Source organism: Panthera tigris, chromosome B4, assembly GCF_018350195.1.
Source record: "Panthera tigris isolate Pti1 chromosome B4, P.tigris_Pti1_mat1.1, whole genome shotgun sequence".
In the NCBI taxonomy this organism is placed as follows: domain Eukaryota; kingdom Metazoa; phylum Chordata; class Mammalia; order Carnivora; family Felidae; genus Panthera; species Panthera tigris.
Genome location: NC_056666.1, coordinates 75,439,553 through 75,467,102, shown reverse-complemented (window position 1 = coordinate 75,467,102; position 27,550 = coordinate 75,439,553). Strand labels below are relative to the sequence as shown.

Genomic DNA, 27,550 nt, shown 5'->3' with positions numbered 1-27,550 from the left:
ATCTTTTGCCCAATAATCATGCCCTGGTGTGCCCTGTGCCTTCCATTTGCACAACTTATTCCTATATATCACAGTCCTGGCCTATCCTAGTCAATAAGAGGTCCTTTGCAGCTGCACACCTCCAGGGTCTCCAAACATCCTCACTTTTGCCCCTTCTCCAAACTTCTGGCCCTGGAGTCCCTTGTGAGCAAGAAATTTCCCCCAGAGGTGCCAAACCCTAAAGAAGGATGAAGCCACTGGCTTTTTTCATGGACCCTGACCCCTCACAGAGAGGGATCTATCAAAGCGTGGGGCCCCTCTTGGTCACTCGGAATGACAGAAACAGTCACCTCTCACAGGAGGGCGCCCAGCATTTAATCTGCATTTTAGTTGTGCTAATTTGCATCACCAACTTCAAATCCCTTCCTCAAACATTTGCTACGTGGGGACCGACTTCTTTGGGTCTCTATTGAAACACAGACTTTTAGGAAGGGAAAAGAGGCAGAGATGCTGGGGCTGGACAAGGTTTGGGACCAGGGCAGGGGTGGTGCTGGGCTGGGCTGGGCTGGGCAGGGCAGGACAAGTGAGCCGATAGCTGCTTTCTGACTCTTTCTCCCCAGCAGGTTCTCTACTCTTCAGTCCTAAGGAGAGATGGCATTCGTGGGGTCCCACATGTAGAGACTACGAGGAAGCCAAACACAGAAACCTCCCTTCAACCAGCCCTCATACACACACACACACACACACACACACACACACACACACACACACACACAAAGACAACACACAATCCACAATCCCACTCACCCAGGAACACACCAGACCAGGGTCCCATGGCCGGACCGCACTTGCCAGCATACTGTCACAATGCACAGACCCAGAGCATACCACTCTGTTGGAAAAACCGCCCCGCCCCCGCATCTTCCCCACAGTTGATATGTCACATTGGAGTCCGAACACGGACCTGGGTGTCTCTCCGCAGCGCGCCATTTACATTTCTCTCTCGATCTGTCAACCTGTCTCAGCTCTTGTCTCTCTCTCTCTGTCTCTGTCTCTCCCCTCTCCCCCTCCTGGGCCTGTCAGTTAGTCTCTTTTCCAAGCTTTGTCTCTGTCTCTGCGTCTCTAGCTGGCTTTCTGTCTCTTTGATGTCTCTGTCGCTCCTTCTCTGCTTTCCTGTCGGTTTCCTGCTCGCTCCCCCAGACTGATCTGTTTTCTCTTTCTCTCTCTCTCCCTCACCCTCTGCTCTGCTCTGCGCTCCCCCCACCCCCACGCACCAACACTGGGGGTCGAGGGTGGAGGTGGCTGGAAATTTGCCTTTTCCAGTTCAGGCCAACATGTACTCATTGAACCCTTTACCAAATGTTATTGGGTCACGGGCACTGAGGGGCGTGGGGTGGCGAATTTCTTTTATTCACCCTTCTTGTATGTTTGTGGGCTTTTCTTTTCTTTTGGTGGAGGGTGCTTTTTAGCTCTGGAATCCACCTCTGTCTTTTTTTCTGCGTGTATCTAGACCCCTTTTTATCCCATATCTATTTCTGGCTTCCTCTGGAATCCAGGAATACCGAACTCTGGGTGCGGTGAAAGTAAGGATAGGGTGGGGAGAGCGAACCCCTGCAGAATCCGCTCAGAACCAGGCAGGCACAGAGAAGCTGAGGGGACGCGGGTGGGGGCCTTTGCCTGCCCCGCCCCCGCGCTTCCCACTCTGGGCGCCAGGGGTCGCTCCGCCCCGGGCCGCTTATAGAGGCTCCCGCCGCGCAGCGGCTCACACCACCCGCACTGCCGCCCCGGGAGGGAGGGGAGGAAGGTTAGGGACGCAGAGAGGGAGAGCTCTAGCTGGGGAGAAACGCGGGGCCAGGCTCTAGCAGGGTCTGGGGCCGTGGCGGGGGTAGAGAGGCGCGTCAGTGCGCTCCAAGAACCAGAGCGCAAACCTCCAAGGAGGTCGCGTCCGGTGGGCGCCACCCGCAGCGCAGAGCCCGGGACGTCCAGAGAGCGGAGAGTAGTCCCCTGCTCCGACCGGGAGCGATCCGTCTGGGTAGCCGGGGACCTAGGCGCCGCCATCCTTGAGAAGGCAGCTGTCCGGAAAGCAGGCATCCTAGATCTGTAAGAAACCAGCCGTCCGAGAAGCCGCTGATTTCAGGCGCCCGGGGACGTTAGGCTGCACAGGAGGGTAATAGAGGACCGCGGGTTTTGAACCGTCGGGAGGCCCCTGGCCCAACTTACGGGGCGGGGGGGGGGGGGAACCTCCGCCTTGACGGAAGGTTTGGGGAACGGCACCGCTGAGGCGGGAGCCCGCAGGGGCGGGGGGGCCGGGCGCAGCCGTCGGGGGGGTCCCGACCCAAGCCCGAGCCCGGCCACCGCCTCCGGGGCCCGCGGAGAGCCCCGGGCCTCCGCCGCCATTGCGCCAAAGAGTGAGGAGGATCTGCTGGCCCTGGCCGCGTCGCGGCTGAGCCGCCGCAAGCGGGTGGCGGGCGCGGCCGTCGGGGTGGCCATGGTGCTGCTGCTGCTGGTGGCCATTCCGCTGCTGGTGCACAGCTCCCGCGGGCCGGCGCACTATGAGATGCTGGGTCGCTGCCGCATGGTGTGCGACCCACACGGGCCTCGAGGCCCTGGACCCGACGGCGCGCCCTCCTCCGTGCCCCCCTTCCCTCCCGGCGCCAAGGGAGAGGTGGGCAGGCGCGGGAAGGCAGGTCTGCGAGGGCCACCGGGACCCCCAGGTCCCAGAGGGCCTCCAGGAGAGCCGGGCAGGCCAGGTCCACCAGGTCCTCCCGGCCCAGGCCCTGGCGGGGTGGCGCCCCCTGCCGGCTACGTGCCTCGAATTGCCTTCTACGCGGGTCTGCGGCGGCCACACGAAGGTTATGAGGTGCTGCGCTTCGACGACGTGGTGACCAACGTGGGAAACGCTTACGAGGCGGCCAGCGGCAAGTTCACCTGCCCCATGCCAGGTGTCTACTTCTTCGCTTACCATGTGCTCATGCGCGGCGGTGACGGCACCAGCATGTGGGCCGACCTGATGAAGAATGGACAGGTGAGATGCCCCCACCCCAGGCCCAGAGGCGACAGGGTAGCTTTCTAGATCTCCCTGCACTCATTATTACATTGGAGGGCTGCATTCGAACCCCTCTCCCAACAACGTCATTGAGTCTAGAAACGCCAGGCTGCCAAGAACTTCTGAATCCTTTCATCTAGCCAAAGAGGAATTAGCGGCCAAAGAAAGGAAATGACCTGCCCAGGGTCTCAACGAGCATTAGGAATGGTGTCAGAATCAGAGCTCGGGACACAAAGCTTAATGTCTCTACAGCTGCTATTTCATGCTCCAACTATATAGGCAACCCTACACCAAACTTGTTTGGTGTCTTTCCCTGCCAGTTATCCTGTCTTTGGTCACCCTCTCTCCTGAGACAGGTCTTCTGGCTTTTGGGTTTCTCAGCCTCACCATGGTCGAGTTACCTGGAGTCTGGCTCCTTCAAATTAGAATGGAATCCGGATCTCTGGCCATGGGCTGTCAGCAGCTGTTCTCATGTGGGGGCATTTAGCTTGGATTTTTGAGTAGAACATAAAAAAGAACGCATTCCCCCCGGGGCCTGGGACCAATTCTACAGCTGGCCTTACCCTAATACTAATACTGAGTCAGTAGGCAGAGGTGGAAATGATGTGGCAGCTCAGGGGCCAGCCAGGCAGCATGACAGAAGGGCTTTGGAGGGGGAAAGAGGCAAAGGGCAGATCAAGCAGAGGCTTTGGCCCCGGGCCTGGTTCTGTAGGCCCCACATCTTCCTGGCAACCTCTGGCCTCCAGGTTCTGCTACTCCCTGCCCCTGTGGTCAGAGTCGGAGTCACTGCCACCTTGGCTTGGGAGAATAGCTCCAAGGACTCAGCTGGAGGGCCGGGACACCCATAGAGGGAACGAGAAGCCTCAGGGGCGGGGGTTGAGGAGGTGCCTGGGCCCCACAAATCGCAGGAGGTAAGACTGGGGCTGAGCGGTGACCTCTGAATGCCCCGCACCATGGGGTGGTGTTGACCGTGGTGCATCAGGCCTGCTGGTCTTGGTGTCCGAACCCAGGTCCTGCTACGGCTGCCGGCTGCCGCACCCTCCAGCTCCAGGACTAGCAGGCACTGCACTGGGGTCTCCTCCCAGCAGGGTCACCTCAGAAACCCAAGAAAAGAGAGTGTGTATGTGTGTCTGTATGGGAGTGAGGGCTGTATGTGTGTAAGGGAGTGAGAGCGTGTGTGCGTGATGTGAGGTTCTGTGGGTGCAGGGTGCCAAGGTGTGAAAATAGAGCAGCGTCTATGTGCATGTGGCACTGAGTAGGTGTGTATGGTCTATGCAGGGTGTCGGTGAGCAGTTGGAGGGGGCAAGTGTCTGTCTAGAGTGTGCCGGTTTCTGAGGGAGCGGGGGCCCGCGGCTCCCACTCTGTATTCTGCGGCGCGGGCGCTGCGGCCCTGGGGACGGTAAATAGTGATTAGAATAATGATGAATAATTAATGAGTTAATAACCAGCCCCCGCGGGACGGGAAGAGGGGGGCTGGGGAAGGGGCTGGGCACAGGAGGCGACCAGCAGCGAGGCCAGAGGGAAGGAGGGGTTACCTGTTGGGGCAGAAGGCGACCCCCATGTCATGGCGCTGGTGGGGGCTAGAAGGGGAAAGGGCACCCAGAGGCGAGAATGCATCATTGCACCTTCCCATGGCCCGCACCCTTGCTTGCATACATACAGACACACCTGTGCCCTATCACTGAGGGGAGGGAATCCAAGTTTAGGAGGTCAGAGCAGGTTCAGAATGTTAGAAATTATCCTACAGCCTAATTTTATTGTTTAAATAATAGCAAACCCTATATAGCACTATCTAGGTGCTAAGTACTATTCTAACACACTTCACACGTAGTAACTCACTTAATCCTAATAACCTTATGAGGTAGGCTCTATTATTACCTCCCATCTTATAATTCACGTTGACGACCAGAGCAGGCGTGAAACTTGGCCGAGTCGCACAGCTGGTAAATGGCAGTGCCTGGGAAGCTCAGCGATCTCCTGCCTTCTCCTTGTCCTCCCCAGCCCCTGCAGCCTGCTACCCTCGCGCCGCCTTCACAGGCCCAGCTGCGCCTATTCCGCCCGACGCTTCTCTCCACCCTCAGCTCCGCACGGGGCGTGAGTGGGTTGTTCTGTTCTCCCCCGCTAGGTCCGGGCCAGCGCCATTGCTCAGGACGCGGACCAGAACTACGACTACGCCAGCAACAGCGTCATCCTGCACCTGGATGTGGGCGATGAAGTCTTCATCAAGCTGGACGGCGGGAAGGTGCACGGCGGTAACACCAACAAGTACAGCACCTTCTCTGGCTTCATCATCTACCCGGATTGAGCAGGGCCCCATCCCCCGCGCCCCCGCTCGCCCTTCGCCTCCGCTCCCCTCCTCACCCACCTTCAGCCGGTCCCACCCAAGGCGCCATCCTATCCTTCGAGAGCCTGGCGGTGGGGCAGACCCTCCCGCTCCCGGAGGCGGCCGTGCTGGGCGGACTCTTGGCGCTCCGGGGACGCTCCGAGGTCTAAGTGGCCGGGGAGAGGAGGAAGCCGGGCTAAGGAGGAGCAGAGCGGCTCGGGAAGGGACCGCCGGCTTCGGAGTGCGCGCCTGTCAAAGCTGATCCGAGAGGGGCGGAGGTCGGGCCCTCTCTTCTGCTAGGAGCTTGGAAACAGCTTCACCACCCGGAGCTGCAAGCAGAAAGGAAGCCCCGGCATTTGGTGGTGGTGGTGTGTGTGCGGGGATGGAGAGCAGAAACAGGAGCCTATCTAGGTGGGAGGACATGAAACGTTTGGAGGGGTCAGGCTCGTCCTCTGTCACAACTTTCTCTCCTTCCCTCATCCCCATTTTCAGGCTCCAGGCACCGGCCTTGGCAGCCTTCCTGTGAACTGGAGGAAGGAGTGAATTCTTTCCTAGCATTTAAAACTCATTCTGTACAGTCCCCATTTCACCCCCATTCCACCTAGGCCCTGGGGCTACAGCTGCTGTTGCCTCTTCCAATAAAGCAAAGTTGGAGAATGTGTGTGCCTCTTAACTTGGTGCACAGCGTGGGGGAAAATGGCTGACCCTTTCCCTCACTCTTTTCAAGGACTCTCGCCCTACCACCCTCTGCCAGAGGTTAAGGCTTACTTATTCCTGGCAAGGTGTGTCTCTGGTGGAAAAGAGGAGGGCTTCTTCTGCTCAGATATGGGAAGGGAGGAGTATCAGCTTCAGGAGAGCTTGGCGACCTTGTACTGTAGGGAGACACCAGCCAGAATGACACTAACAAGGGAGGATTCCAGAGATATGGGTCTGGTCCTTCTGCTTTCTGCCTGATGCAGGTGGACTTATAAGAAGAGGAGCGCTAGGGGCTGGGGAGTTGCTGATGGCTCCTAGGAGTGGCATTGATCTCAAGAAGCAAAAAGAACAGGTCCCCAAAGGCCCACATTTGCCCCCCGCTCCGGTCCCTACCACCACACACACACACACACTCATAGAGCTTGCTGAGGGGTGGGGATGGGCAGGAGCGGTCTGCCTTTAGGATAGCTCTTAGGTTTGGGAGCCTGGGGGAGCCCAGGGCCTGCCTCTAAGCTGGAGGACACTGCCACCGTGTGGGCAATTGGAGAGCAACAGTCGTAGCTGGCCTAGGTCAGCCGGGAGGGAAACAGACATTTGGACACTTTAGAAACTTTATTGAGGTGCCTGGGTGGCTCAGTTGGTTGAGCATCTGACCCGTGGTTTTGGCTCAGGTCATGATCTCTCGGGTTTGTGGAAGGCCCCCGAGTCAGGCTCTGAGCTGAAAGCCCTGGGTCTGCTTGGGATTTTCTCTCTCTCTCTCTGCCCCTTCCCTGCTCTCTCTCAAAATAAGTAAATGAACATTTAAAATAAAAAAAGAGGGGCACCTGGGTGGCTCAGTCGGTTGAGCGTCCGACTTCGGCTCAGGTCATGATCTCATGGCTCGTGAGTTCGAGCCCCGCGTCGGGCTCTGTGCTGACAGCTCAGAGCCTGGAGTCTGCTTCAGATTCTGTGTCCCTCTCTCGCTGTGCCCCTCCCTCACTCATGCTGTCTCTCTTTCTCTCAAGAATAAAACATTAAAAAAATAAAATAAAAAAAGAAACTTTATTGAAGGATAATAAATAAGGGCTAAAAGGAAGGCGCATGGCAGAACAGGATGTGGACGCATCATGATAGAGAGTCCTGTGGGGCAGCAGAACCAACTGGAATAAAACACTGGAGAGAGAGACCTTGTCACAGCCCAGCCATCCTTGAACTGTAGCCAACCCTTCCCCACTGACCACTGTAAAGAAGCAGAGGCTTCCCCGCCCCCCTGCCTTCCCTCTCCCCACAACACCCTACTTTCCACAGGCTTGCTGTGCAGGTACAGCTTGGCTGTGAATGGGAGGCTCACCAGGGCGTCCTGCCATTCAAGTAATGTAGCCACAGGGTTGGTGCAGACCCGGGTGGGGCCTGAGGGTGGGGCTCGGCTGGTGTAGAAGGCACATTCATCATCCAGGCGGGCCTCGTGGAAGCAGTGGATGGCAGTCAAACATGCTTTGAGGCGCTGCCTCAGAGCCAGGGTTCGAGGGGCCAGGTTGCTGGGGCCTGAGGGCCGAGGACCACAGAGACTTGAAGGCAGGCTCTAAACTCCCGCCATATCCAGTGCTTCCCCACTCCCCCACCAAGGGCCAAGAGCAGCACACAGCTCGAGGCGCAACTCTTCCCTTCTTCCCGAAAGAGCACCAGGCTGGGGCAGGGTAGGTGGGGAAATGCAAGCAATGGGACCAGCTGGTGCAAGGTGGGGGCCCGCTCCCAGTAAGAGATGAGGACCTCCTTTGTTCATAAGCCCTTCCAGCCAACTCCTTACCTGCCTGGCCTGTTGGGGGCCTCAGTGACCGGAGTGAGTGAATAGGGGGGCTGGCACAGAGTGGGCGTTGGGAGGAGAAGATCAGGTTGGTGGTGGCTGGTGCCCACGGACTGCAGCAGGGCCGTGGGCTGGACTCTGGACTTCTAGGTTCCAGGAAGCAGGCCTCTGATGCCCCAGGCTCTATCCTAGGGGAGGGCTCTAGGAGTCCAGTCTGCCCGTGGGAGTCTGCCTGAAGGGGTCCAGGCTCTACTGGAGGGCAGGGCTCTGATACCTCAGGCTGTTCCTGGACAGGGGATTCTGGTATCCCAGGCTCCCTGCTATGGCTGGACTCTGGGGGCCCTGGCTCTGTTGCAGGGCAGGGCTGAGCTATCTCCAGCTTTGTTCCTGGGCAGGGCTGTGGTTCCCCACACTCCTCTGGGAGGCAGGGCTTTGGTAGCCCAGGGTTCTGTAACAGTCCGGGAGGGTGTAAGTCCCCTGAATTCTTCTCTGGGGCATTGAGAGTTCTAGACATCTCAGCCAGCAGGGGCTGAAGTTCAACCATATCCAGAGAGGAGCCTCCATTCAGGGGGACACACTTGCCCCCTGTGAGCCCTTCTACCTCCTGTCGCAACAGCTGCTGCAGGATACTGATGCGCTGTGAGTGGGAGAAGAGTACCCAGGGTGATGTCAGTGTGTGGGTTCAAGTCTCCACCCACACTGTCCTGTTCCCATACTTCCCTCTCCTGTATCCCCTTCCCTGCTGCGTCACGGCCAATCAGGCATCAAAGCTATTGCCCACAGACCCACCTGCATCTTCAGCTCCTGGAGCTTGGGGGTTGTGCCAGGGTGGGGTCCATGAGGAGCTGCCACGGCGGGTTTCCCAGGACCCTCATGCAAACTCACGCAGCTCTCCTGGTCAAATAACCGGATTGCAATCTGCTCCTGCCACAGAGGAGGAGAGGAGCTGTGTGAGGAAGCCAGGCTGGGGCAGGAAGACCAGGTTCCACAAAGGGGTCCACAAAGAAGGAATCAGGTTAGTTGAGAGGCCCTAAACAGATATTAGGAGGGGCAGCAGAGGAGCAGGGAGATTTGGAGAGTTGGTAGCTTTTCCAGAGAGCCCACGTGCCTGAAACAGCTGGGCCCAGGCCAACAGGACATAGAGCGGGATCTCAGCATGGAAAGCCTTCAGATACTTACCCAGGGCAGGGCAGGGTCTTCAGGGCAAGACTGAGGGGAGAGGCCACTCAAACACTGGGCCTGAGACAGAAGTGAGACATCACAGCTCTCTCTGTACCCATCCATTCCCTTCCTCCCCTGCCCTGGCCTATGCCAGCTACCCGCCCCCACTCTCTCCGCTCTCCCTTACCTGCTGAACTCTGGGGGCTGACAGGATGGGTGTGAACTGGGTTTTGGGGCGAACGGCAAGACGCCGCAAAACTGAATACGAGGTCTGGGGAGAGAGGAGGATGGTTAAACAGGAACAAAACCTAGATTGAGCAGGGACCCCAGCCAGGTTGTTCTGCCCTCGCCCAGCCCCCAGGAGTTGTGGATACAAACTGGAGCTGAGGTGCGAGGCGAGGGTACACGCTGAGCCTGTCCAAAGGGTGATGGGTGGGTGATGGAAGGTGGCACCACACGGCCAGGGGAGGGTATCAGGTGGGAGGCACGGCCGTCCTGTGGGGAGGAATGAGGTGGAAGAGGGATCACTCCCCCTTTGCATTCCTATGTCTTCTCATTACAGCAGCCAGTACTATTCTATTAAGACCTAATCAAATCCTGTCTCTCCCTTGTTCATCACCCCTCTCCATGGCTTTCCACTCAATCCAAGCAAAAGCCAAGGCCTCACACTGGTTTATAAATCTTTACCCAATGGGATCTTGCCATCACCCTAACCTCATTTCCTGTCATCCTCCTTACTCTGCTTCAGCCTGGCTGGAGTCCTCTTAAACACACGAGGCACCTTCCCTCTCAGGGCCTTTGCATCTGCGGTTCTTCTGGCCTGGAACATCCTTCTCCCAGATATCTGCATGGTTCACTCCCCCAGCTCCTTTCGGTCTTCACTAAAATTTCATCTTCTCAATGTGATTGCCCAGACCAATCTATTTGAAATTGCCATACCCTCCTCCCCTACATCCACAACCCCTTCAGTGCCCGCTTTTTTTTTTTTTTAACCTTATCACCACCGCCTGACATGTTACATATTTTACATATGGGTCTATTTTTTGTCTCCCCCTTCTAGAATATAAATTTATTGACTACTGTGTATCCGGAACCTAGAGTACTGTGGAGTGAATGAATGTCAGGTCTGTCTCATTCTCAGCACTGATCTGATGGTGTTACAAATATATACCAGACTGTGACCTCTCAGCCCCAGGCTCCTGACCCCTGGTTAACAGAGGCTAGTCCCCCTCTGGAGAGGCCTTGGGCCCACGGGGCAAACACAGACTCAGCTAGCATCCCAAGGCCCACCCACAATCCTCAGGGCTGGCTGCTGCCAGAGAATTCCCCCAAACATCTCCCCCGCCTCTCCCCATCCCAGAAGGGACCCATCTCACCCTGGTGTGGGTTATCTCTCTTAATGGTACCCGCTGGGCCAGACCTAGGGGGCCCCCTCCTCCTTCATCAGAGTGAGTAACAACTTCATGTTCTCCTTCAGGGAGAGAGGGAGCTATGAGGAGACAGGAAATTTGCTGTAGTGTCTGGAATAGACACCGATGTCTGGCATAGGGTTTTGCAACCTCCAAAGAGGGTATGCAGGTTTGGACAGCCCCCACTGTACCATCAGAGGTGGGGACACATCCAGCACCCCCTTGGAGCCCAGCACTATCTCAGTAATCACTTATTAATCTGAATACCCTGAGTGGGCTAGGGGTGTGATGATGGCTCTTAGGGCTGAGGATAGAACAGTGAGTGGAAGGTAAATCTCATAGGACGTGGCAGAGAGAGGGCTGAAGTGGGGACCACCTCCTTTTACCCAAGGGCAACTGGGCAACCTCTAGCATATCAAGGTCCCTTCCTTTCTGGTTCCTTCTGATGTGGCCTTCCCCTCTCTCCACCACCCCCCACCCTGACCTGCTGAACTTTCTCCCGTCTTGCTCTCGATTGCACATAGCCCGTCTGCCCCTGTTTTCTCCCCATGGCCACACAAACTCACCAGGCTGAACTGAGGTCTCCAGGAGTAATCCTGATGTCTGGCTCACTGAAGTCCTGATGACAATAAGGACAGCAGCTAGCAGTCACTGAGTACCAAGTATGAGCTGGGCACTTTGCTAAGTGCTTTACAAACACCATCTCATTTAATTCTTCGCACAACCACCTCTAATGATACAAACATTATCCATATTTGACCGATTAAAAAAAAACTGAAGCTTGGTGGTTAGGGCAAGCTTACACAATTAGTAAATGCTGAATCAACCCCAAATTCCATTTATTGCCATCATCTATGCTGTAGCCACTAAGCAAAAGAGATAGCATTTCTCATTTCTGTTCCTTCTTCCCCCACCACCCAAAAAAAACTGGTGTCATACTAAAGCCTGGCTATGGAGGCTGAACCCTATTCCAAGGGTTCACCCTAAGCAGCCACAAGTTTCCCTTTTCCCTTCTGGGTTGGTGGGAAGTCCTAAAGCTACTGGAAGATGCTAGCTCTGAGGGACCCCTGTATCAGACATTGGATCATTCTTTTCTTTTCTTTTTTTTTTTTTTTTTAATTTTTTTTAACATTTATTTATTTTTGAGACAGAGAGAGAGAGAGAGAGAGAGCATGAACAGGGGAGGGTCAGAGGAAAAGGGAGACATAGAATCTGAAACAGGCTCCAGGCTCTGAGCTGTCAGCACAGAGCCCGACACGGGGCTCGAACCCACAGACCGCAAGATCATGACCTGAGCCGAAGTCGGACGCTTAACCGACTGAGCCACCCAGGCGCCCCGGATCATTCTTTTCTAAATGATCCTTTCTTCCTCACCGGCTGCTGCCACCTGTCCCTCTTCTTAGCTCCTGGAAACTGGGGTGCGCAGAGGGGTGAACGGAAGGTCCTGAAGGTGGAATCTGACCCATGGGAGAAAGAGAAAAAAACAGAGTCAGAGGTGGACCTCAAAACTTCAAGCTTCCACCAGCCCCATCAGCCTCCACAACCCTCTCTGGTTCATCATGAGGTATCTTCTCTCCTAAAGCTCAGCTTTGTCCCAGGAAAGAGCTCCCAGAAGCACTGAGTATCAGCCCCTCAAGGGCACTCACCAGAGCCTCTAGCCTCTGGGGACACAAGGTCCGGCCGCGGGGTCCTGGTCCCTCCAGCCTCGAGAAGCAGGAAGCCCTGGCAGGGTCCAGTCGGTGGGTGGGAGTTCTAGGGGCTAAATATGCAGAGGCCCGGGCACCCTGACACCACAAAAGAGGCTGTCAACACAGGCTCAGGAGTCCGTCCTCAGTCCACACCAGCCTGATTTTCTCATATCCTGTCTTATTACCTGGCCTCTACGGATGGTGCCTCCCTGGCTCCCTCGAACCAGTACTCTCTGAGCCAGACTGGGCTGGCGCCCCAGGCGACAGCTCTTCACCCCCTCACCTGACAGGATGGTGGCCAGGGCTGCAGGGTCAGCCACAAACTCTATGGTCCCTGGAGCCTCTGCAAGAGAAGGACAAGTGAAAAGGAACCAGAAGGAGGAAGGCTAAGGGGCCACGGACCCCAGTGTAGTTACCTAGAAGTACAAGAGGGAGCTGAAGAGACTCATATTATTGAACTCAGTTTAGCAAAATTCATAGAACTTTACTTTATGTAAGATACTATTCTAGGCACTGGAGCTCAGAGACGAATGAGAAAGCCCAGCCTCCATCCTCCAGAAGTTACCATCAAACTACAGAGAGGTAACAGACTCAAGCCAAAGTATGGACATGTTATAAAAGAAGTACTACAAAGTATGAGAACACAGAGCAATTGGTTGTGACTGAGGAAGCTGGAAAAGGCTTTAGAAGAGATGACCTTTTGCTGAAAGAAGGAGAGGGCTTCTAAGAGTAGAGAGTTTTCCAGGAGCAGGTTCCAAGACTCTTACAGTAAGCAGATCAGGGTAGTGGAAAGTTCACAAAGGCCGTTCCCCCACCTCCACACAAGGAGACTGTGTTTTCAATCCTACAACAGGTACCTGTCTGGGGAGGGGGCCTAGGTCCCACATTTTGTCCCCCAGGGCTAGGCCTCAGTTCCTCCAAGGGGTTCCGGAGCTGAGTGCTCTCCAGTGATCTTTCTGATTTCTCCGTTTGATGTGTGACTTTTGGCGTGGGGCCGGCTGAGTCGACGGGGTGTTGAATACTGAGCTTCTGCACCAGTCTCTAAGGGAGAGGGGGACAAAAAGCTGGGGTTCAGCTTTGGGGTGCATTGCTGGTATGTGCTGCCTCCTCGTAGCTACTGTCTTCACCCACCAGGCCCTTCTTACCTTTGGATCTTGGTTCTCCTGATCCAGGATGCGGGGTTTGACTGTAGGGAGAGGCTGGCGTCTCTGAGAACGTACGGGAATCTTGCTAGGGGTAGGAGATACACCCCTCAGGAAAGGATCCTTTGTGGCTTGGAGGGTAGTCATGACGGCTACAACTGAGATGGGGAGGAAAGGATCTGGGATCAAAGGTCAGTCAGCCAGTTCGGCGCATCAGTTCTGACATTCCTGAAGCTCCCACCTCCTCCCAAACCCATGAGTCCTGAAGACCGATGCTTCCAAGGCCACTGTTCTGGGTGCCACCTCCAGACATCCCGAGCCTACTCTTTCACCCCAGGACCCGGAGCTGCCTCTCCTCCCTGTGAGCCCCGCAGTCCCCATTCCGTCCAAGATCTCCATGCCGCACCTACCTCGGAACCGCTCTGGCTCACTCACACTGCCTCCGCTTTTTCCTGACTCTGGCTTCCACGGCGCTCCTTCCCCAGTTTGTAAAATACGCCGAGCGCCTGATTGGCTCTTCTGCGCTCCCGCGGAGGCGCGTGACACCTGGCTGAGCAGTCCAATCCACAGGCTTCGGAGGCGGGGTCAGAAGAAGGACTAGCTGTCGAGCCGCTTTCTGGCCTGGAAAAAAGCTGACCCGACTCAGTCAGCCAATCCAAGAGCGGAGCGCAGGATGGGAGGCGGGATAAGAGAAAGGAGGAGGGCGTTCTGAGGCCGGGGAAGGCGTGGCACTCCAAGTCGGGGCCGCAACGGGCACTGCGAACTCTCGCGATATCTCGGGACTGCTGTGACAAGTACGGTTCTCGGGGCTTTGCGGGAGGGGCGGTCCGTCCGGAAAGAGGCTAACGGTGTAGGAGGCTGGCCCGACCCCCCAGAGGCCACTCTGACCGAGAGCAGCGTTAACCTTTGGGGACGCAGTTCCAGACACGTATAGGAAACATCTGCGCGTTGTATCTGGGATGGGAAAGCGCTTCCAAACCGACAGAGAAGTCTGAATGGAATAGAACGGAGCCTAACAACAATAAAAATAAAAATAAAGCATCTTTTCCTCTCAGGAGCCTCACGACCCGGCGAGGTGTGGTCTCCATTTCACAGATAAGAAATAAGACTCAAACAGTGTCACTGGAACCCATTCAACACAACAGGCCTGGAGGACTGGGGAGAGCGGTGTCACCGGCCTGTTAATGGCAGGCAGGGGTGTGAAACAGAGAACCAAGAATACCCTGGTGAGAATGGAGTGGTGACCTCTAATGGAAGACGGGGAAACGGGCGATGGTTTCAAGTGTGCAGGACTCTTCTCTCTGACTACAGTGGTTTCTGTTACTCAAGCCAGGAACCAGGAGTTATTTTTGGACTCCTTTCCTTACTCTTACAATCTCTTGCTCACTCTTACTATTTTTCATATCTTCGCAATTCATTTTTCTTCTTCATCGCCACCACCCTAATCCACCCTAATCTCACCTAAAGGATTGCAAGAGTCTCATACCGTCCATTCTCTCTTGCTCTCCACTTTCATGCATTCACCATACAGCAGCTGGAGTCATCTTTCAAAATTGCAATTCTGGTCACGTTGTCACTGTGCTTTGACCGTTCCTCATTCACAGTCCCCATCTTGCACCACTCTCCCCCTTGTTCTCTGCTTTCCAACTTCCCAACTTCATTGCCTCTTTCAGTTCTTCAAACTGGTCATGTTCCTTCTAGTCTCCCTGTCTGCAATGCCTTTTTTGCTTCCACTTGGCCTATTTGTGCCTCCAAATTGATATTCACTGTTACTTCCATATAGAGGCCTTCCTTGAACCCCTCTATTCACAATCCACCCTAATTCTAAAAAGATTCCCTGGTTATGTGCTCTCAGAGAACAGCGTTTGTTTCCTCAGAGCATGCATCTTAGTTGGTAATTGATTTTTCATCAATATGAACATACTCTATTGTGTTTATTAAACTTGGTCCCCTGCTAGACCACCATGAGGGTGGTGACCTTTTATTTTTGGCTTACCATCATATGCTCAATGCCTTGCATTGTGCCTGGCTTGTAAAGTGCTCAATATTTGTTGAATGAGTCAACGGATGGATGAATAATTGATCAAATGAATGCATGGAGTGACAGGGAAGACCTCTAAGAAGTAATATTTGAATTTCCTCTTGAAAAAGAGAGAAGGCAGGACACCTGGCTGGCTCAGTGGGTAGACCATGCAACTCTTGATCTTGGGGGTGTGAGTTCGAACCCCATGTTGAGTGTGGAGATTACTTACAAATAACATTTTAAAAAAACTAAAAAATAAAAGAAGTCTATCCTAGGCACTCGGAACAGTACCTGCAAAGGAAAAAATAAAACATGAAAGAATATGGTGTGTTCAGAGAATGGCAAGCTCTTAGGGGTAGATGGAATATAGGAACAGAAAATAAAACTAGAAAGGTAGTCTGAGTTGAGGGAAAGAGAAGGCCACCTTATTCCACTGGCAGGCACTGTGAATGTGCCAGATTCTAACCACAAGATCCGCAGGGATGGCTGCTAACAAGCATCGTGCACCTACCATGCGTAAAGCCCTTTTTCGGGTGTTTGGGAAACAGGGAGGAATAAGGCTGAAGTTTGGAAGATGGGAAGGCACCGGGATGGAGGCTGGCTGCATAGTGGCTTTACGTGATTTTAAGGTAGTTAGCACAGCGCAGGTGTCACCCTCGGCTTCACAAACCTGGAAATGGGACAGATTGTCAGGCCACCCAGAGTAGATCTAGAGACTGACTCACACTAATCAAATTCATAAGAGAAACTGAGTGATTTATCAAGAAGATATACCTTCCAATGACCAAAATATTATGCCTGCTCGTCAGGGCATTGCCTTCACAGACTCAAAGTACAAGGGAGACTGATTTTTATATCAGAGAAGTCTTTAAAAGAGCCAATGTCCAGAATATCTGCCAAGCCTGTCAGAGCATCCAACCTGTTTTCTACACAGCGGCCAGAGTGACCTGCTTCTGTTTGCCTTTGCTGGACATTGTGCACGGGAAGGTACAAGCCACCTCTCTGGTTTTGTTCTATCCCTCCCCACCCCTTATTCCCTATCTGCTTTCTTAGTCCTCTGCCCCATAAACACTAATTGATCTTGGGGTTGTGAGTTCGAACCCCGTGTTGAGTGTGGAGATTACTTAAAAATAAAATTAAAAAAAACTAAATGTTGTTTTAACTCTAATGTGCTCGGTAGAATTTTTTTTTTTTCAATTTTAGTATATGTGCTGCCAAAGAGAGCCCTTAACAGAAGTTAACTGTGAATGTGTGCTTATAAAACATGTACAGTTGGGGGCGCCTGGGTGGCTCAGTCGGTTGAGTGTCCGACTTCGGCTCAGGTCATGGTCTCACAGTTCGTGAGTTCGAGCCCCGCTTCGGGCTCTGTGCTAACTAACAGCTCAGAGCCTGGAGCCTGCTTCGGATTCTGTCTCTCTCTCTCTCTCCCCCTCCCCTGCTCATGCTCTGCCTCTCTCTGTCTCTCAAGGATGAATAAATGTTAAAAAAAGAAACATGTACAGTTGTATATTAGTTTCCTGTTGCTGCTGTAACAAATTGCTGCAAATTTAGTGGCTTAAAACAATACCCATTTGTTCTCTTATGGGTCTGGAGGTCAGAAGTCTAAAATCAAGGTGTTGGCACAGCTCCATTCCTTCTGGAGACTTCAGGGGAGAGTCTATTTCTTGCCTTTTCCAGCTTGTAGGGGCTGCCAGCAGAGAGAGACAGAGAAAGCACGTGCGAGCAGGGGAGGGGCAGAGAGAGGATCCAAAGTGGACTCTGTGTTGACAACAGAGAGCCCAATGTGGGGCTCAAACCCACAAACCGTGAGAACACGACCTGAGATGAAGTCAGACGCTTAACTGACTGAGCCACCCAGACGCCCCTGGTTATTCACAATTGCACTTTTCTAATTACCAGTGAGTTTGAGTGTTGCTTCATATTCTTGTTAGCCAACAGTGCTTCTCTCTCTCCCTGAAATGCCTGTCCATGTCTCTTGTGCATTTTTTTTGTCATCTTTCCTGTCTTGAGTCTTGCTGATTTCTAAGATTTTACTGTATATTCTGCATAGTAATCCCATGTGTAAAGTGTAAAGTGTAAATCCCACTTTACACATTGCAAATATTTCATTTAGGCCTCCAGAGAAATAAAATTGATTTTCTTTCTTTCTTTCTTTTGTAAGTCATCTGTATGCCCAATGGGGGGCTCACACTGATGACCCCAAAATCAAGAGTCACATGCTCTACGGACTGAGCCAGCCAGGTGCCCCTATAATTGCTTTTCTTTTTAATTTAATTTTATTTTTAATGTTCATTTATTTTTGAGAGACTTGGAGCACAAGTGGGGGAGGAGCAGAGAGAGAGAGGGAGACACAGAATCTGAAGCAGGCCCCAGGCTCTGAGCTGTCAGCACAGAGCCCCAGGCAGGGCTCGAACCCGTGAACCCCAACATCATGACCTGAGCCCAAGTCAGACACTTAACCAACCGAGCCACCCAGGTGCCCCTATACTTGATTTTCTATCTGGCAGTTTTAATTAGCTCTTTCCTTGGTTTTCCTGGTTTTTCTACTGATTCTCTTGGGTTTTCTATAGAGATAATTATGTCTTCTGCAAATAAACAACAGTTACGGGATAGGGGGGGTGGGATGTCATGATCTCATGGTCTGTGAGTTCGAGCCCTGCATTGGGCTCTGTGCTGACAACTCAGAGCCTGGAGCCTGCTTCGGATTCTGTGTCTCCCTCTCTCTGATCGCGCTCTGTCTCTCTCTCTCAAAAATAAACAAACATTAAAAAATAAAAAAATAAGAAAACAGTTACAGGGGCGTTTGGGTGGCTCAGTTGGTTAAGTGTCTGACTTCGGCTCAGGTCATGATCTCACCGTTCATGAGTTCAAGCCCAGTGTGGGGCTCTGTGCTGACAGTTTGTAACCTGGAGCCTGCTTCCGATTCTGTGTCTCTGTCTCTCCCTGCCCCTCCCCAGCTCACACACACTCTGTCTCAAAAATAAACGAACATTAAAAAAAAAAAAAAATTACATCCGTTCTCTTTCAGTCTTTACACCTTGCTGAGTTTTTTGTTATTCTTGTTTTGTTTGATTTCTTTTCTTACATTATTGTTACATCATTACAGAACTCCCAAAATTATATTAACACAGTAGCAATGCCAGGGGAAACCTTGACCTGGGAAACCATCTAAAGTTTCTCCAAAGAGTAACCTTTTTTTCACCTTTTTTTTTTTTTTTCTGGTGAAACAATCTCAAACTCAGAGAAAATTTGCATGGGTAGCACCCAAAACTTTTTTTTCAACCATTTGAGAGTAAGTTGCCAATATGTTGCCCCACATCTCCCCCCAATGCTTTGATGTACATTTCCTGCTAATAAGGACATTCTCCTCCATAACCACAACACAACCATCAAAATCAGGAAAAGAATGCTGATACTTTCCTGCCATCTAACCTTCAGACCCCATTCGAGTTCCACGGCTTTTCTAAATGATATCTTTTATAACAAAAGGATCCAGCCCAGAATCATGTGTTGTATTTAGTTGTCATGTTTCTTTAGTCTCCTTCAGTCTGGAACAATCCTTCATTCTTGAATTTCATGACCTTGACACTTTTGATCATTACAGGTCTGTTCTTTGCAGAATGTCCCTCAATTTGGGTTTGTCTGATGTTTCCTCGTGATTAGACCCAGGGTATGCATCCCCGGCAGGACTGTTGGGGAAATGATGCTGTTTTCTTCCTGCCTTTTTCTATCAGGTGGTACCCACCTCCATTTGCCCTGTTACTCTGATTATTTCATTAAATTAATGCCAGGTTTCTCTGCTGTAAATATCACTCTTTCCCCTTGTAATTTTTATTTTGTGTGGGGGGGAAAGTATGTTGAGATTATGTAAATATTCCATTCCTCATCAAACTTTCACTTTACTGAATTACATCAATATGGACTCATACTTTTCTATTATATTCAGTGGATTATTACCCAATTACCACTATGGTTCATTCTTGTACTCAGGTTGACTCTGGTTTGGTCAGCTGAGGTCCTTTCAAGTGGTCTTCTGTATCCTTTCACCTTGACTGCATCCTTTTAGCATTTGTCTTTTTTTTTTTTTTTTTTTTTTTAAGCATTTCTTTTCTTCCTAGCATAGCAACAAGTTTCAGGGTCAAACTCTGTTTTCCCGACATCAGCTCTGGAATCAGCCATTTCTCCAAGGATCTCTGGTCCCTTTTATTGGAGTATGTTATTTAGAAGCCAAGAGCTGACGCAAGTGAGTTGAAAGCTTATGTCCACGTGACAACCTGCACATGGGTGCTTATAGTAGCTTTATTCATAATTGCCCAAACTTGGAAACAAGCAAGATATCTTTCGATAGCTGAGTGGATAAATAAACTGGCATGGCCATACAATAGAATATTATTTAGTGATCAAAAGAAATGAGCTATTAAGCCACAAAAAAGGAATCTGAAATACATATTGCTAAGTGAAAGAAGCCCATCTCAAAAGGCTATATACTATATGATTCCAACTCTATGACATTCTGATAAAGGCAAGAGCTTGCAGGAAGGAAAGTTGCCAGGAGCTGGGGGAGTGGGAGGGACAAACAGGCGGAGCACAGAGAAGTTTTAGGGAACTGAAGCTGTCCGTATGATAAGTAATAGTGAATACATGACATTGTGCATTTCAAAACACCCATAGAACCGTCCAACGGTGATCCCTAATGTAAACTATGGACATTAGTTAAAGAATAATGTGTCAACATTAGTTCATCAGTTGTAATAAATGTATCACACCAGTACACAACGTTAACAATAAGGGAAATACTAGGGCCCCTGGGTGGCTCAGTTTGTTAGGCATCTGACTTTGGCTCAGATCATGATCTCTTGGTTCATGAGTTTGAGCCCTGCATCAGGCTGTCTGCTCTCAGCATACAGCCTGCTTTGGATCTTCTGTCTCCCTCTCTCTCTCCCCCTTCCCAGCTTGTTCTTTCTCTCTGTCTCTCAAAATAAATAAATAAACTTAGAAAAAAAGTAGGGGAAATACTCTCCCTCTTAGTGTGGCAGAGGGAAAGTATTTGGAAACCTCTGTATTTTCTCTTCAATTTTTTCTATAAATCTAAAAATGCTCTAAAAAAAAAAAAAGTAAAGCCTATTAAAACAATGAAAACAGAAACCAAGAGCTAGCACTAGCTGCATTCATGGCTATTAGGGTATTGGTGCCCCCAGTTGTTCTCAGTGAACAGAGCTGGGGAAAACAGTCTACACACACAAATATAATCTATACCCACACACACGCACGAACCCACCACATTTACATCTATATTTCTATATCTAAACATATTGAAAACCATGAATTCAAGACTAGCCTTTAAAAATCACATCATTTACCTGCTTTAAAATACTTCGAAGTTTTTCTGCTGTCCTTAGAAAACATCTTAGGAACTTCCCAAGTTAATGTGGACTCTCCTCTCTTTGCCAGACTCCAATTAATGAATCGAGATGGAGGGGCACCTGGGTGGCTCGGCCAGTTGAGCATCTGACTTCAGCTCAGGTCATGATCTCATAGTTCCTTCATGAGTTTGAGCCCTACGTTGGGCTCACTGATATCAGCACAGAGCCTGCTTCAGATCCTCTGTCCCCCTCTCTATCTGCCCTTCCCCCGCTCATTCTCTCTCTCTCTCTCTCTCTCTCTTTCTCTCTCTCTCTCTGTCCCTCTCTCTCTCAAAAAATAAACAAACAAAAATGAACTGAGATGGAAAATTTAGCAACAAAAAAGACAGAGATCAGCCAAAAGTTCATTTGTTTTAAAATTCATATACCCAGGGGTGCCTGGGTGGCTCAGTTGGTTAAGCGTCCCACTTGGGCTCAGATCATGATCTCACGGTTTCTGGGTTTGAGCTCCGCATCGGACTCTGTGCTGGCAGCTCAGAGCCTGGATCCTGCTTCAGATTCCGTGTCTCTCTCTCTCTCTGCCCTGCTCACACTCTGTCTGTCTCTGTCTCTCAAAAATAAATGAATGTAAAAAAAATAAAATAAAATAAAATTTACATACCTGTTAATAATCAGACATAACCTGGGGCGCCTGGGTGATTCAGTTGGTTAAGCCTCCAACTTTGGCTCAGGTCATGATCCCATGGCTCATGGGTTTGAGCCCCGCTTTGGGCTCTGTGCTGACAGCTCAGAGCCTGGAGCCTATTTCGGATTCTCTCTCCCTCCCTCTCTCTCTCTCTCTCTGCCCCTCCCCACTTCTGCTCAGGCACTCACTCTCTCTCTCTCTCAAAAATAAACAAACATTAAACATTAAAAAAAAATAATAATCAGATACGGGGTGCCTTGGTGGCTCAGTTAAGTGTCTGATTTCGGCTCAGGTCATGCTTTCATGGTTTGTGAGTTCGAGCCCCATGTCAAGCTCTGTGCTGACAGCTCAGAGTCTGGAGCCTGCTTCAGATTCTGTGTCTCCCACTCTCTCTGCTCCTTTGCTGTTCATGCTCTGTCTCTCTCAAAAATAAATAAACATTAAAAAATTAAAAAAAATAATCAGATATAACATAATCTAGTGTACTTTCTTTAACCTTCTGCTGGTGAGGTTTATTCTCTCATTTCAAATATTTGAGACTCGTTTGTCTTAAAAGAGGTGGTAAAGATGGGTTCATTTATGGTCAGGTTCTGTGGATGTGGCCTGATAACTATTTCCTTAGAAGAAAGGTGTCAGTATTCCTTCGTAGACTCTTTCCCAGTGTACAAATCATAAACTTCACTCTACAATCCAGCTAGACTTGGAGGGAAATAAGGAAATACGGAACAATTTTAGAAATCCAGCACCCCTAAATCAAGCACCCCTAAAATCAACCATTTTTAAGTGAGCAATTCAGTGGCATTTAGTATATTCACAGTGTTGTGTAATTACCATCTCTGCGTGGTTCCAAAACATTTTCATCACCTCAAAAGGAAACCTCATACCCATTAAGCAGTTACTCTTCATTCTTCCCTCCCCACAATCCCTGGCAACCACCAATTTGCTTTTTGTCTCCCTATTCCGGATATCTCATACAAATGGAATCACATAGGTGTAGCCTACCGTGTCCAGTTTCTTCCATCATGTTCCCAAGTTGCATCCACATTGTAGCCTATATAAGCACTCCATTCCTGTTTATAGCCGTATACTAGTCCCCTGTGTGGATGGACCACATTTTGTTTATCCATTTATCCACTGGACATTTGAGTTTTCTCCCACCTTGTGGCTATTATGAATGGTGCTGCTATGAACCTGCATTTGCAGTTATTTGAGTACTTGTCTTTTGGGTATATATCTGGGACTGTACTGAAAACAATAAAATGGGACCTCTAGGGAAAAAAAAGAATTATCTTGAGTTCTGGCCCACTAAGAATTCTTTTAGTTCGTTCGTTTGTTCGTTCATTTGTTTGTTTTAAAATGTGGCTAAGTATTCGTTAATTTGTTGGCATACGTTTTCTGCCATCTCTAAGGAGTTGCGCGTTCGAAGGTCAGTTCTATGTGTTGACCCGGCTAAACTACAGTCCCCAAACGCTAAGGTAGGTGTTGCTGTGAAGGTATTTTGTAGATGCGATTAAAATCCACCATCAGTGAACTTTAAGGGAAATTATCCTGGATCAGCTGGGGAGCCTGATTGGATCAGCTGAAAGGCCTTCAGAGCACAGCTGGGGCTTCCTTGATGAACAAGGGGTCCCACCTGTGGGCAGCAGCGCTGTCTCGGCCTGACAGCTGCAGCCAGCCCTTCCTAATGGCAGCCAGCTCTGCCCCAGGGAGGGTTGAAGGGGGTTGATCCAGACCCTTGCAATAAATCACTTAATATCTATCTCCTGCTGGTTCTATTTCTCTGGTTGAACCCTGACTGATGCGGGTTTTGGTACCTGGAAATGGCTATAACAAACACCTAAAAATGTGGGAGTGGCTTTGGAATTAATTAATGGATAGAGTCTGGAATAACTTTGGAGGATGATAGGAAAAGCCTCGCTTGCCTTGAATAATAGACTGTTGGTAGTAGAAACAGGAATGTTATAACTTGCTAGCGAGGGCCTGGAGGGAGGCGAGGAAGCATGGTAGAGAATACCTAAGTCACCACAAACAGACTGTTGGTAGAAATATGGACAATTAAGGTCCTGCTGGCATTGAGGGCTCAAAAGGAAATGGATAATATGTTATTGGAAGATGGAGGAAAGGGGATATTTTTTTAATACAGTAGCAGAAAGCTTAGCAGAATTGTGTCTTACAGTTCTATGAAAAGCAGCGTTTGTGAGGATAAACGGGGGTATTTATCTGTGTTGCCAGTGTTGAAGGTATGGCTTGATTTTTTTTTTTTTTCCTGAGAGGAACAAAAGAGGCAAAAAGGCACCAGAACTTGGTATTTTAGAAATTCTCAGCCTACCCAGATTGCAAACAATGCTAAAATTAGGCCATTCGCTGTCAGGAAGTGTGCTCTGAGGAGACATCCGAGGATGTACCTGGACAATCTTTTGCTAGTGCCTAGGAAGGATCAAAGGTCAGAGTATTCAATCGCACAAAGGCCCCTTTGGAGAGATTAGCCATGTGACTTGTGGATTTCCTCAGCCATCTTGGCAGAAACCAAGCAGAGAAATGGGAGTGTCTAGAAAGATCTGTGGAGATGTCTAACGGAGTGAATCTCAGAGCCATACACAGGAGACCCACATGGCTCTTGAGAATGTCTTGCAAACAAAGACACTGCCACCTTGTAGTGAAAGAGGCAGAGAGGGTACGATGGAAGAAAGCTCTCTGACCCCCCCCACCCCTACCCCACCCCGAACTGTACGGCCAGGAAACGATCAGCTGAAAACACACAAGAAGGAAAGGGGGCCTTCAAGGTCAGTCAGTGAGGCTGGAAAGTAGGGCCAGGAGCCACAGAGGATTACTCCCAGGCCTTGAAACCTTATGTTGTTTTCCCGGGTGGATTTTCAATTTCCTTCACAACTTCCTTTTTTCTTTCCATTTCTACCTTTCTGAATGGGAATGTCTGTAGCTGTTATCCTCTGCCCATCCCGCTGTTGTGTTTTAGCAACAGGTAACTTGTTTTCTAGTGTCACAAGTCTGTGGATGGAGAGGAGATTCTCCCCAAGATCAGTTTCACCCAGAGCCTCACCCATACCTAATTTAGATGATTTCAGTGATGAATTTGAGATTTTTGGGCTGATGACATCTAGATGAGAATTTGCTCTTCAGCTGATGCTGCAGTGGGTTGAGATTTGGGGGAACCCTGAAACGGGGTGAATATATTTTGTGTGTGAGACCAACATGAATCTTTGGAGGCCAGAGGGCAGACTGTAGTAAGCATAATAATGCCTTCCCTTGTTTGCATCCCAATCCCCGGAACCTGTGAGTACTTCCTTATGTGGCAAACGGGATGTTAATGATGTGAGTAAATTAAGGATTTTGAGACGGAGAGATTATGCTAGATTATCTGGGTGCACCCAATGTAATAACAAGGATCCTTATAAGAGGGAAGCAGGAGGCTTGGAGAGGGAGAGAACATGATAAGCAGAGCAGAAATCAGAGATGAGATTGATGGCTTTGAAGATGGAAGAAGGCCACAGGCCGCTGAGCGTGGGCAGTCTTTAGAAGCTGAAAAGGCTTCTCTAAAGCTGCCAGCAGGAACACAGATCTGTCATCCCATTTTATTTTTTTTAATTTTTAAAAATGTTTTATTTATTTTGAGAGAGAAAGTGTGTGTGTGTGTGTGTGTGTGTGTGTGTGCATGTGTGCGCGCGCGCGTGCGTGCAGGGGAGAGAGAGGGAGGGAGAAAGAATCCCGAGCAGGCTCTGCCCTTTCAGTGCAGAGCCCGACCCGGGCTTGAACCCATGAACCATGAGATCATGACCTGAGCCAAAATCAAGAGGTGGATGCTCAACTGACCGAGCCACCTAGGTGCCCCCTTTTTAATTTTTTTAAATATTTATTTTGAGAGGGGGGAGAGGTAGAGAGAGGGAGAGACAGAGAATCCCACATAGGCTCTGCACTGTCAGTACAGAGCCTAACTGGGGGCTCAGTCCCATGAACCCCAAGATCATGACCTGAGCTGAAGTCAGATACTTAACCAAATGAGCCGCCTACGCACCTCTAAATGCAGATTCTTAATCACTATGCTCTCAGTTAAAATAAAAATTGCGCTTTTCACATTCTTTCATTAGTTTAAAAAATATTTGCTGCGGGATTACTAAACACGCATAAGCGTCAAAACAACTTTTATGCATTTATCAACATCTGTTAATCGGTAGGAAGGCAAGTGCACAGGGGACGAGAGCAGCCTGTCAGCCCCAAGAGCTCAGCGTTTGGGACATTTGTTGGTACGTCTCAGAGAGGGAATGGGAAATGTCAATCTGTTAGGGCTGGTGAAGTGGGCATCTTCTGTGAAAGGAAGAGAAAGCAGAACCAAAGAAAGTCCCAGAAGTCAGCATGCAATCGCTATTAGGCCATGGAAGCCATAAGACAACCGAGACCAGAAGAAGGAAATAGGAGTTAGCAAAAGCCAGGGTGGAGGATGAGGTCATTTGCTCATTGTGACAGGAGCAATGGAAGCAGTAGGGACCCTGCATCGGGGAGCAGTGGGCTCCTGCTGCCGAGGGGCCTGTCACTTCGGTTCGGTGAGGCCTGCGGGGCTACGGAGTCTATTCTTCCTGGGAGGCCAGGTCACCCAGGTGATTCTGGGTTCCTGTGAAGCCACTGTCACTCAGCCCCAGGCAGCGGCAATTCTCATTCCCCTCGTGCCCACGTGTAAGCCCACAATTCACCCCCCCTTGACTGAGATATTTGATTAGTCTCTGTTCCTTGCGACCCAGATAACCGAACTCCTCCTACCCACGGCAAGTGGCCCCTGAGGAATTATCCCTGCTGCAGTCGTGGGCACCTCCCTGGGCCCCGGGACACGCGCCCGCCACATCCGGTTCCCTCTAGGAACTACTAAATAAATGCGGCCACATCCTTGCTTCTGAGATGACCTTCTAATAGATGTCATGGATCTATCTCCCTGCTTCCAACAAGCTGAGTACAATAAAATCAATGTGGTATAAGCTTTCTTAATTACAGCGAAATCCCAGCCCTGTCTTCCGGAGGTTAACATCTGATCTCCTTGGTTAGAATTGGATTTGGAGTTTCCCTAAAACTCTTCAATCACAGCCAAGTCCGAGTTTGTGTCACTTCAATAGGTGGTTGGGCCTACTCATGACAACCTGTTTCTTTCCAGTTCTCCCCAGCATTTAAACGCGTTCACGTCTTTACCACAATCCAAGATTTAAAAAAAATACGTTTTATGTGACAAGCCAATGCACATGTGTATAAATACATTGAAAAGTTTCACCCCACCCTAACACCCATTCATTTCCTTTTAAAATGTTGGTCTTGGGCTGGGCAGCTCAGTCGGTTAAGCATCCAAGTTCAGCTCAGGTCATGATCTCATGGCTCATGAGTTCGAGTCCCACATCAGGCTCTCTGCTGTCAGCCCAGAGCCCACTTTGGATCCTCTGTTCCCATCTCTCTCTGCCCCTCCCTTGCTCACGCCTGCTTTCTCTCTCTCTTTCTCTCTCAAAAATAAATAAACATTTTTTTTTTAATGTTGGTCTTGACCCAGCAATTTATATCACAATGTTTCACGATGCACGGTTTGAAAATTACGGGTCTCGTTTCTCCTTTCTTCAAAATTTCACTTCTCAGACGCAGGTCTTTCTTTGCTCTGGTTCTTTCTTGTCTTTCTTCCAATATCTGGAGAGAGTGGTCGGCTCTCCACTTTCTCATCTTGAATTCACTCATCACTCGGCCACGTTTTGTCTCTGGCACCCCCCTGCCCTGAAGCAGCCCTCCCTGAGGTCTCTAACAGCTTCCTTGTTGATAGAGCCCACATTTTCGAACTGTTGTCTAACCCTGGGTTCCCAGAATCCTCTGGTGCTGCCAGCCGCTTCCTCCTAGAAGCCTTCTCTTGCCTTGGCTTCCCGAGGCCGCATTCTCCTAGTTGTCCTCCTCCATCTCTGCTGGTTCGTTGTCAAGATTCTCTTTCACTGCTACTCTAGGAGTCTCCTCAAGGCCCTTCTCTGTTGTCACTTTATATACTGTTCTTAGGTAGTTTCATGCTTTCTCATGTGGGACACCAGGGAGGTCTCATGCCCTTCTCTTCGACTCAATCTCTCTTCTTTGTATCCAGTACAAAACATAGGCCACAGATGTGAAAGTAGCCAAACTTAAAATCGTGCTCACTTGAAAGCCTGAACATTGAAATCCAAAGCTTTGGTCTGCTTTTCTGCAGTGATACGTCTCCTCCGAGGTAGTAAGTTGCAGTTGAACCTCAGC

At 50.3% G+C, this 27,550-nt stretch overlaps 2 protein-coding genes and 1 long non-coding RNA gene across 3 annotated transcripts; 1 reads left to right on the top strand and 2 right to left on the bottom strand.

Moving 5' to 3' along the window:
• Positions 1–332: 332 nt before the first annotated feature.
• On the bottom strand, positions 333–860 carry LOC122240098. The gene is made up of 2 exons (XR_006219427.1): positions 787–860; positions 333–620 (listed from the first exon to the last, which is right to left on the bottom strand). It is a non-coding gene; the product is annotated as an uncharacterized LOC122240098 (long non-coding RNA).
• A 1,607-nt stretch (positions 861–2,467) lies between these two features.
• On the top strand, positions 2,468–6,005 carry C1QL4 (complement C1q like 4). The gene is made up of 2 exons (XM_007072978.2): positions 2,468–3,004; positions 5,151–6,005. Exons 1-2 carry the CDS (start codon positions 2,468–2,470, stop codon positions 5,328–5,330), a joined length of 717 nt encoding a protein of 238 aa, XP_007073040.2. The 3' UTR covers positions 5,331–6,005.
• A 1,067-nt stretch (positions 6,006–7,072) lies between these two features.
• LOC102954306 (trophinin associated protein) lies at positions 7,073–13,716 on the bottom strand. Its single transcript, XM_042992211.1, has 15 exons — positions 13,638–13,716; positions 13,231–13,385; positions 12,943–13,126; positions 12,271–12,428; positions 12,044–12,181; positions 11,772–11,854; positions 10,964–11,016; positions 10,365–10,477; positions 9,367–9,483; positions 9,176–9,259; positions 9,007–9,066; positions 8,617–8,751; positions 7,831–8,464; positions 7,375–7,568; positions 7,073–7,196 (listed from the first exon to the last, which is right to left on the bottom strand). Exons 2-15 carry the CDS (start codon positions 13,372–13,374, stop codon positions 7,149–7,151), a joined length of 2,145 nt encoding a protein of 714 aa, XP_042848145.1. The 5' UTR covers positions 13,375–13,385; positions 13,638–13,716; the 3' UTR covers positions 7,073–7,148.
• Between the last annotated feature and the right edge of the window lie 13,834 nt (positions 13,717–27,550).